At 38.4% G+C, this 11200-nt stretch overlaps 1 protein-coding gene across 3 annotated transcripts in view; it reads right to left on the bottom strand.

Annotated features, from left to right (window-relative positions):
* Positions 1–1026: 1026 nt before the first annotated feature.
* HPRT1 (hypoxanthine phosphoribosyltransferase 1) overlaps positions 1027–11200 on the bottom strand; it is a 36886-nt gene continuing 26712 nt past the window's right edge. For all 3 annotated transcript variants that reach the window (XM_080653845.1, XM_080653846.1, XM_080653844.1), the window contains exons 5-9: positions 10163–10180; positions 5736–5818; positions 4783–4829; positions 3957–4033; positions 1027–3441 (exon numbers count right to left, since the gene is read on the bottom strand). In XM_080653845.1, the coding sequence (XP_080509971.1) occupies positions 3394–3441; positions 3957–4033; positions 4783–4829; positions 5736–5818; positions 10163–10180 (273 nt within the window). In that variant the 3' untranslated portion in view covers positions 1027–3393. The remainder of the gene's footprint in view (positions 3442–3956; positions 4034–4782; positions 4830–5735; positions 5819–10162; positions 10181–11200) is intronic.

The raw sequence follows: 11200 nt of genomic DNA, 5'->3' as shown, positions 1-11200 counted from the left end.
ATAAATACTTGTTGTTTCTCACTTTGAACTGCTTTTTATTTTTAGGTTAAGTCACCATCTCAGCACCTTTTGTATTTGCTATTCCTACTGCAAGGAACTGTCTACACCTAGCCCTTCATGTGGCTGGTTTCTTTTCCATTCAGTTGAAGCTCAAGCAAGACCTTCCTTATCCACCTAACATATGGTGCCTACTCCTCATTCTACCCCCATCCTGTTACATTGCTGTTTTAGGTTCTGCACAGCCTGCCACTATTTGAAATTATCTTGTTTACTATCCCTTTGCACAAATAGAATGAAATCTTTATGAAACCACCTTTCCTTGTCTTCCCCAGTACCTGGCCCACAGAGGATGCTCAGTGTGTTTCTAGAATCTCAAATGTAGGAAAGTACATTAAATGATTAGCTTTCCAAGCTAATTAATTAGAGCAGTAGCCAGATTATCTATAAATCCTTTATACATGGAATTAAAATGGGAACCTACCTATATTTATAGGTATGGTACACATATAATATTCTAAGCATTCACAGTACAAGAAAACATGATGGGTTCAATACATATGAATTTTCCAGGTCACTACCTCTTCTTTAATCACCAACATTCCTTTGGATAGTAACATTCCTAAAACAGATCCCAAGCTTCCATATCTCTTATAATCAAGCAAATTTCATTTTCCTTTCCTTATGAGCATCCCTTATTATACAGGGTTGTAATGAAAGTATAGCCCTTAGGGGTTACTGAGTTGTGACATTTATGACCATTTGCTCCTATACTAAATGAAAAAAATGGCCCCAAGAGGCTACAACATTTTTCATTTTAATATCTTTTCCTACCTTTGACGGACAGTTCTGAAAATTACTGCTGTTCTTGTCAGCATCTCCCTTCCCCCATCTTATAAAGGGACTATATTATGTTGAAAACTGGTTAAACAAATAAAATCATTAGAGTTGTATGCCCAAAAATCAGGTTAAGGAAGGTCTGAGGAACATTCTTTTTTTAATATACTTTATTGATTTTTTTTTTTTTTTACAGAAAGGAAGGGAGAGGGATAGAGAGTTAGAAACATCGATCAGCTGCCTCCTGCACATCCCCTACTGGGGATGTGCCCGCAACCAAGGTACATGCCCTTGACCGGAATCGAACCTGGGACCTTTCAGTCCACAGGCCGACACTCTATCCACTGAGCCAAACCGGTTAGGACAGGAACATTCTTATTAGAAAAGTACATGAGCTTTAGGTGGTTCCTTCCTAGCTGTTAGCTGGATTTCTTGTTGAGTTTGCCAACCAGCTAAAACATTACTTAACCAGAAACTAAAGAGCTTAGGTGAATCAGAAGGAGAAACAGTTCAGCTTCTTCATGATACTGTAGCAGGAATCAGACAGATTTTGGTTTAAATCTCTGCCTCTTACTAGCTGTGCACCTAACATCTCAAAACATTCATTTTTGAAGTAGCAACTAATGTTTATGAAACACTTGGTATGTCCCAGGCCACTGTCCTATTTTACCTGTGCTATCTAATCTAATTAATTCTCACAATAAGTCTGTGAAGGAGACAGCATTATCCCCATTAGTCAGTGGAGTAAACCAGTTCCAAAGTTAAGTAATCCAATGTCACATAGCTATATAAGCCACCGTCAGAACAGTCTAAAAACCAAGCACTTAGCTATTCATTATTTCAACAATTTGAGCTTCTACTATCTTTGAGAGACTAGGTAAACATTCATTAGTGAACAAGACATACAAATTCTTGCCTTCCTTATGGAGCTTATATTTTAAGATGTGGAGGGGGGGAGACAGTGAGCAATAAATACAAATGTAAATTATACAGCATGTTATTAGGTTACCACTCAAAATTGCCAATACCCAACTAATTTTACCCACAAAAATGATAATTTCATATGGTTCAACCTAATAAAGATGGTGAGTACAATTGAAAAGAGATTGGGTAAGGAAGATTAGCAATGGGAGGAAGATTACAGTTGTAAATCACCTCAGTGAGGTGACATATTGAGACAGGGGTGGGGGGAAGAATCAGGAGTTATATTGGATACTACACTCACATGTGGTAACACTGACCTCAACTTCATAGGGTTATGAAGATCAAATGAGATAACAAAAATAAAAAAGTTTTGTTAACTAGAAAGTTCTAGGGCTATAACAAATTATTATTTAAAGTTCCCTACTTTGCTGCTGGGAGTTGCAGCAAACTTTTTAAGCCATAAATATAGCTAGATGGCTTAAAGTTGCTAGTTCATACCTTACCTGGAACAGAGAAGCAATTAAAAGGTGTTTTCAAAAAAAAAACAAAAAACAAAAAACAAACTTTTCTTCCTGCTCCCAGAAAACAAAAGGTTTTGTTGTTGTTTTTCTTTAGTCAATAAAGTATTATCTATACAAAGAAGGTAATCGTACATGTCTGAAAACAAATTGTTGTGATGCAGATGAAATTGCAATCTAAACAATTTCCAACAGAATTCCAAGAGAAAGTCATATCATTTTAGCACAGTAAAATGTAGTAAGGTATACCATTTGTATGAAAGTTAATGTCGCTAAAGTGGGTAAGAATTTCGCCAGTTCCACTTATCCATTCTACCAGATAATCATTACTTGCCATGCTTGGTAAAGATTACAATTAAACTAGTTACTAAAACTTGACAGGGAAAAGGAAACCAAAAGAAAACTACACTAGGTTAATTTGTAGAGAAATTATAGGTATGCATAGTTTCTTTTAAAGAGACAGCCTTTATTTTAAGGATTTTTACACTGATGAATTCATAAAGTGGTAATGTTATTCTAGAATTTACTGATTTGTATTTAAAAGGAACTGTTGACAAAGATTCACCGAAAACATTGTGAACAAGTGTGAAAATACAGTTAATAATACTGAAACACTACTTAAAGAATTCCAGGACATTCGGTTTATCTGATATAACAATATCTCTTAAGTGCTGTCTTAGATACAAAACCTGACTGCTTTTTACTTTTCTAAACACACAGTGGTATAATTAACAATATTCAATCACTTCTGTACTTTCCTGAATATATAAAAATTAAAATACCAATTAAAAACTAATATATCTTCTCTTTAAATGTTTCTTACAGATACAATTTCAATATTTTCATTCAATAGTGGTGTGGTTTAAGAGATTTTTCATTCACAAGTCAAATAACAATCCACCCAAAGGAAACTGATAGTCTTTAGGCTCATAGTGCAAATAAAGAGTTCAGGAATGCAGCAACTGACATTTCTAAATTACAAAACAGATAAAATTCTTATAAGATACATGCAATAAGCTCTACTAAGCAGCTGGCCACAGAACTAGAACATTAGATAACTTTACTGGTGATTTCAATAGGACTCCAGATGTTTCCAAACTCAACTTGAACTCTCATCTTAGGCTTTGTATTTTGCTTTTCCAGTTTCACTTATAACACAAACATGCTAAAAAATAAAAATCCAGAAATTCGCATTAGAAAAGTGTGTTCTGAAGTGAAAGGCAAGAACAGCAATTTGCATACCTTATAAGAATAGTACTATGCTGCAGGCTTTTTTACTAAACAAACAGAGGTTTGTGTAGTCTTCCTAATCTTCCTCACTTATGCTCATAAATTCATTCTCAAGACTCCTGCCTCCAGAGTAGGAGGCGGGTATTTGAAGGACAGTGAATTAAAAGACTTAAACTAGTTCATTTACTTCTTACTTATGAGCGCATCTATCATCTGAAATAATAATGGGATAGTTAGTGTATATTAAAGCTGTTCAACTATTTCAGCCAGAAAGAAGTGTCACCCTTAGCCTGGCCAAGTTCCAGCTTTACTTGACTTCAGCTTTATGTGACTAATGGGAACCATCAGTCTGTTCAAATTATGAGGTGCTGGAAAGAGAAAACAATTCTCTTTCGTAAATTTTTATATGGGTTCTGAAAAATGATAGTGAGAAAAAGAAGTTTTACTTACGTTCAAATCCCTGAAGTATTCATTATAGTCAAGGGCATATCCTACAACAAACTTGTCTGGAATTTCAAATCCAACAACTAAAAGGAATCATAATTCATCATTTAGATACAGAAAACATCACTTTTTAAAAAAATACTTTTAAATTTTACTTATTTGAAAGAGAGAGGGAGGGAGGAAGGGAGAGAAGGAAAGACAGGGAGAGAGAGGAAGACAGAGAAACATCCAGCCATTGTTCCATTGTTCCACTTATTTATGCATTCATTGGTTAACCACTGTATGTGCCCTAACTACGGATTAAACCCGCAAACTTGGAGCATCGGGATGACACATCAACCAACTGAGCTGCCCAGCAAGGGCCAAAAAACATCACTTTCAAATCAAATGTGCCTTCTCTACAAATATTCTCTAATGTAACTCTAAACCACCCTATCCTATATAATAAAAGGCTAATATGCAAATCAACTGAATGGCAGAATGACCAGTCGCTATGACACGCACTGACCACCAGGGGGCAGACGCTCAACACAGAAGCTGCCCCCTGGTGGTCAGTGCACTCCCACACGGGGAGCACTGCTCAGCCAGAAGCCAGGCTCACAGCTGGCAAGTGCAGCACCGGTGGCGAGAGCCTCTCCCATCTCCGCGGCAGCACTAAGGATGTCCAAATGACAGCACAGGGATATCCCCCGAGGGTGTAGTCCGGACTGAGGGACCACCTCACCCCCCCACAACCGAGTGCATGTATTTTGTGCACCGGGCCTCTAGTTTCATTTATCAAATTAGTTGGGTTAAAGATGCCTAAATGATTGACAATAAGTAATTCACTTACAGTCTGGTCTATATCCAACACTTCGAGGGGTCCTTTTTACCAGCAAGCTGTTAATTTAAAAATGTGACATGTGACATATATAGACACTACAGAGCATTACAAAAGAGAACATTAATGTTCTGAAACATGGTTTCATCTGAAATTAGCATACCATGGTCAGTTTTAACATATCCAAAGAAAGACTATGAAACAGAGAGCTAAATAAATCACAGGGATCACTGGGCAGGGGCAGCAATGAGTTCATGCTACAGACGAGGCCTTTGATTGATCTCCACCTGGAACATGATAGACTGTTCTGAGAGCTGCACCCCAACTACCCACGCACCCATCGAAGGACAGCTAATCAGGAAGATAAATGGGTGGGGAGTGCCAATGAGCAAAGAAAAGATAAGTGCTCTTAGTCCAGAATCCCTAGAAATACAATCCCTAAGCCACAAAGAGTGTAGGAGTGGTGAGCATCACCTTTCAAGACTTTTAATAGTTTGCTTACAAAGAGGAACTTTAGGTTAAAAAGTAACTAGCATGCTAAAGGAGGTAATATTTATCTTTGAGAGCAAAAACTGCAGGTAGGATGAGTCAACTCGAACAAAAGCTAATTTTGTAACTCAAGTGCTTCGTGCTGAAATTTTTAGCCATTAAAAAAAGCGGTAGATGGTACTTTGAAAGCCTTGTTGTGTGTTAAAGGAAGTCCCAATAAAACTTATGACTTCATGCCTTCCTAGATAAATATATTTAAAGAGCTGGAGAGGACCTAAAGTGATTCTCAACCTTAGCTGCACCTGAGAACTTAAAAAAAGAAGAAGAAAAAAAAACTTCAACTATCCAAGCCACACCCCTGACCAATGACATCAGAATTATTGGGGATGGGACACAGATATAGGTTGTGTTTTGTTTGTTTGTTTGTTTGTTTTTAACTCTCAGGTAAATTTCCTATGACAAAATGTTATATATACCTTGCGACCTTGACCATCTTCGGATTATGCTGCTTGACCAAGGAAAGTAAGGTTTGCATTGTTTTGCCAGTGTCAATTATATCCTTTAAAAAAAGACATTTAAATGGTAAATAAAACCATCATAACTTTAAAATCAGTCATTCTATAAACACAACATACCCAAACTTCATGTATAATTGGAACAATGCCAATTTTTTCAGTGCAGTAATTCTCACAATTCATACACTAGATATTCTAGAAACTGTAAATAACCTGGCTCTCAGCAAGCAGTAGGAATGCCAGTCCTCAGGACTGGATTTTGTAGGCACCAAGAGGTCAATGAAACTAATTATATATATGTATATGTACATACATGTTTTATTAGAGAATTATGCTGCTGCCCTCCATTATAAAAAGTATTTCAGCCCTGACCAGTTTGGCTCAGTGGATAGAACGTCGGCCTGCGGACTGAAGGGTCCCAGGTTCGATACCAGTCAAGGGCATGTACCTTGGTTGCGGGCACATCCCCAGTGGGGGGTGTGCAGGAGGCAGCTGATCAATGTTTCTCTCTCATCGATGTTTCTAACTCTCTCTCCCTCTCCCTTCCTCTCTGTAAAAAAATCAATAAAATATATTTTTTTTAAAAAGTATTTCAGATTTTTTTTCATAAATTCAAGATTGGGATGCTCTCCCCTCTAACTCTCAGATGCACACTTTCAGAAACTCTGCTTTATACCATCTTTAGCCCTAACCAGTTTGGCTCAGTGGATGGAGCGTCGGCCTGCAGACTCAAGGGTCCCAGGTTCGATTCTGGTCAAGGGCATGTACCTTGGTTGCAGGCACATACCCCATGGGGAGTGTGCAGGATGCAGCTGATCGATGTTTCTCTCTCATTGATGTTTCTAACTCTCTATCCCTCTCCCTTCCTCTCTGTAAAAAATCAATAAAATATACCATCTTTAAAATATCCAAATTAATAAGGTTTTACTATATAAAATGTCTTTATGTGAAAGTGAATCTTAGTAAGTTAATCAAAAGTAGGACATTATTCAAAACAAGCCCATCTCTAATTGGGAAAATATTTATTTATTTATTTATTTATTTATTTATTTATTTAAAATATATTTTTATTGATTTCAGAGAGAAAGGGAGAGGAGAGATAGAAACATCATTGATGAGATAGAATCATTAATCGGCTGCCTCCTGCACACCCACCACAGGGGATTGAGCCCCCACCCCGGGCATGTGTCCTTGACCAGAATCGAACCTGGGACCTTTCAGTCTTCTGGCAGATGCTCTATCTACTGAGCCAAACTGGCTAGGGCTCTTATTTTTTAAATCCTCACCTGAGGATATTTTTCCATTGATTTTTACAGAGAGTGGAAGAGAGAAGGACAGAGAAAAATACTGAAAAATCTATGTGAGAGAAACACATCAATTGGTTGCCTCCTGCATGTGCCCCTACCAGGGTCTGGGTAAGGGAAAAGCCTGCAACCAAGGTACGTGGCCCTTGACCAAAATCGAACCTAGGACCCTTCAATCCGCAGATCGACACTATCCACTGAGCCAAACCAGCTAGGGCTGGGAAAATATTTCTTAAACCATACCTTAATACCCTTCAATGAAAATACTCTTTACAAATGGTATAAAGCAGTGCTTCACAAAGTGGGGTCTGTGAGTCATCAGCAATATCAGGGCTGGAGACTAGTGAAAAATGCAGATTTTTTTAGCTGTATCAGACAGAATTCTGTTCTGATGACCTCCAAGACACTCCTGCCCCCAGGTGTACACTCCAGGAATAATTCCCTCACAAAACAGGGAACTGTGAAAATGATAGGATGGTCACTCCTGTGATTAGGTTATATTGTGCAAGATAATCGTAAGAGACTGGAGAGCAATTCTCCTGCTGGTTTTGAAGTCAACTGCCATGTGAGAGGACCATGTGCTACGACATGAAGATAGCCTTTAGGAGCTGAGAACAACTCCTACTCGGCAAAAAAAATGGGGCCATCCTACAACCACAGGTACTAAATTCTGCCAACAACCTGAATGAACATGGAAGAGGACCATACACCACAGGAGCCCCAACATTGATTCAGCATGGTGAGACCCCAAGCAGATGACCCAGCTAACCTGTACTTGCATTCCTGACCCACGTAAACTGATATAATAAATTTGTGTTGTTTAAAGCTGATAAATTTGTGGTAATTTATTCAGCAGCATTACCCCAGAGAATAAATAAATCTCAAGTGGAATTAATGAATCTACATTTTAAGAAAGCTACCCATTCCCAGGGATATTGTAAACAAAACTTTTAAAAAGAATTATCATTTGTTTATCTTTTAATCTATAAGCTAAAGTTTCTAAATAAGCTTAAAAACAAAAAAATAAATTCAGGTTTACCGTTGCTCTTAAGCCTTAAACCATTTTATATAAAAGAATGAGAATTCATTCCATTGGTGGGAGTATAAAGTATATACCACTTTGATAAGTAAATTGGCAATTTACATATATAAAAGCCTAAGCGACCGGCCAACCGGCCAGTCACTATGACGCACACTGACCACCAGGGGGCAGACTCTCAATGCAGGAGCTGCCAAGCTGTGGTGACTTGGCAGCTGTGGTTGTCAGGTGACACTCCCGGAACCAGAGAGGAGGGAGCCTGATTCCAGGGTGCGTCACTCGAGAACTGCCCTCTTGCAATCTGGGACCCCCTGGGGATGTCGGAGAGCTGGTTTCAGCCTGATCCCCGCAGGCCAGGCCGAGGGACCACACAGGTGCACAAATCCATGCACCAGGCCTCTAGTAATAGTATAATTGAAAATGTACAGATTCTACAACCCAGTCATTCTACTTCTAAGTGCCTGTATCTAGAAGGAACTCACACAAATGTGCATCAGGACATGAAAAGGGCACTCTTAGAGCAGCCCTGTAGTAGTAGGAAAAACTGCAAGCAATCTCGCTATTTGTAGGGCATAAATTGTTTGATTCATACACTGCAATGCTATGTGGCATTTTTACGGACAACTGACTCTATATATGTCAAAATGAATAACCTCAAAACCAATTTTGAATGAAAATAACAAGTTGTAAGAGAGAATATGTATAGTGTGGCACTATATAAATTTTTTAATCAAAATATATATTGTAGCCCTGGCTGGTGTGGTCCAGTTGGTTGGGTGTTGTCCTATGCACCACAGGTTGCCAGTTTGATTTCCAGTCAGGGCACATGCCTGGGTTGCAGGCTAAATCCACGGTAGAAGGCATGCAGGAGGCAGCCTATTGATGATTCACTCTCACATCAATGTTTCTCTCTCTCTCTCCCCCTTCTCTAAAAGTCAATAAAAATATTTTTAATATATATATGTGTGTGTCACACTGTATATATATATTAGAGGCCCAGTGCACAAATTCGTGCACAGGTGGGCTCTGGCCAGCCCACCAGATGGGGGCTGATTGGGCTGGGCTGGCAGGGGGGGGTCAAGAGGGGAAGCAGAAGGTTGGCAGGCTGGTCCCTGATCGGGGTGGGGGGTGGCCAATCTGGGGTGGGGCCAGCCAGGGGGAGGGGCCCTGTCCCAGATTGGAGGCATGGGGGGGCAGATCGGGGGCGGGGCTGGCGGGAGGGAGGGGCCGCCCCCCCAATCAGGCCGATTGGCTGGCTGCAGTGCGCATCATAGTGACCAGTCGTTCCAGTCGCTTGGCTTTTATTTGTATCTAGATACATGTATGCCATAGAAGCATTAAAAACATTCATGTGAATAATATACATGAACTTTATTTTTTTAGAGAGAGAGAGATGAACGGAGAGGGAGAGAAATAGAAACATTGATTGGCTGCCTCCTGCATGTACCCTACTGGGAATCAAACCCACAACTGGGGAAGTGGCCTGACCGGGAATAGAACTGGCTACCTCTCAGTGCATGGGATTATGCTCAACCAACTGAGCCCAAAGGGCCAGGGCTAATATACATTAACTTTAAAAGAAAGGAAAGCCCGGCCAGTGTGGCTCAGTGGTTGAACATCAACCTATGAACTAGGAGGTCAACGGTTTGATTCCCGGTCAGGGCACATGCCTAAGTTGCAGGCTTGGTCTCCAGTGGGGGAGGGGGGCGTACAGGAGGCAGCCAATCAATGATTCTCTCTCAACACTGATGTTTCTATCTCTCTTTCCCTCTCCCTTCCTCTCTGAAATCAATCAAGATATACTAAAAATATATGTATGTGTGTGTGTGTGTATATTTAAAAATAAATAAAAGGAAAAAATTCAAGCCAAAAAGAGAAATATACCAAACCTTTCCATTACCCAGTACAAAAATTCTCATTCTCTTCTAACACAAGCCTACCATTAAAATTGATGAAGAGCAATTTCTTTCCCTAGCTTACCTGTAGGATTGTGCATACTAAGTTAGAAAATAATAAAGACTATATTAAAAGTATGTAGAACTTACTTCAACAATCAAGACATTCTAGAAGAAAAAGAGAAATGAAAATCAGTACAATGAATCAGACAGTGTTTCTAATTATAACTCAAATCACATCATAACAAATTCCATCTGTTGGGATTTAGAACTCTTTAATATAAAATTTTCACTGCAATAGAATTTTTAAAAATAAAATTTGACCCATATGTTCATTTTCTAAAAGTTTTTATTGCTTAAACAGAGGTCTAATCTTGGGAAAGTCATAAAATTTCTCTGAGCCTCAATTTCCTATGTGTAAAATGAGGGACTTGAATGAGTACCTATCTAACTCAAAAATAACTCCAAAATCATGCATTTAACTTACCATATGGAATCCAATTCAAAACCTATTTACTCATTAACTAAAATTGTTCTGCATTTTCTGGATATGTTCTTATTATTAGACTAAACTAAAAAAGGTACCAATCTTTGCTTACTCCCACCAAAAACCTTCACCCCAATTTCTACCCCTCAGAAATTTATAGCTGAAAGAATCCTTAGAGAAAATACCATTTAACTACTACTAATGTAGAAAATAGCCCTATTTGTTCTTGTGTTAATTATAGGAATAAAGTAGGATTTCACATTCTGGTTATAATCATTATCACAAGATCCATACTATATTGTTTATTTTAGTTCTCATTTCTCTGTCACATACATATAGCACTAGAATTTTAATGTTCTATGTATTCTTCTAAGTCAGTAGTTACCAAAGTAGGGCACACAAGATCCATTGGGTTGCAAGAAAGAAATATTAGAACTTTTAAAAAACCTCACTTTGTATAATCAATAATTTTGCATATACTTTACAATATATATTACTACCACAGTTCATATTTATTCCCTCTCTTCATATCACAACTAATTTGTCTTTCAATAGATACTTCAATCCAAATATTTAATAAAATTGAATATAATAATTAACTGACCAATCATTTTTTCACCACCTACTATGTGGTTCTTTCTCAACATTTACCCTACCATAGCTAGCACATCTGAAGGATAATATTTTCCTATCAGTAACTG

Source organism: Plecotus auritus, assembly GCF_963455305.1.
Source record: "Plecotus auritus genome assembly, chromosome: X".
Classification (NCBI taxonomy): domain Eukaryota; kingdom Metazoa; phylum Chordata; class Mammalia; order Chiroptera; family Vespertilionidae; genus Plecotus; species Plecotus auritus.
The sequence above is the reverse complement of the archived record's forward strand: the minus strand, read 5'-3'. Positions and strand labels throughout refer to the sequence as shown.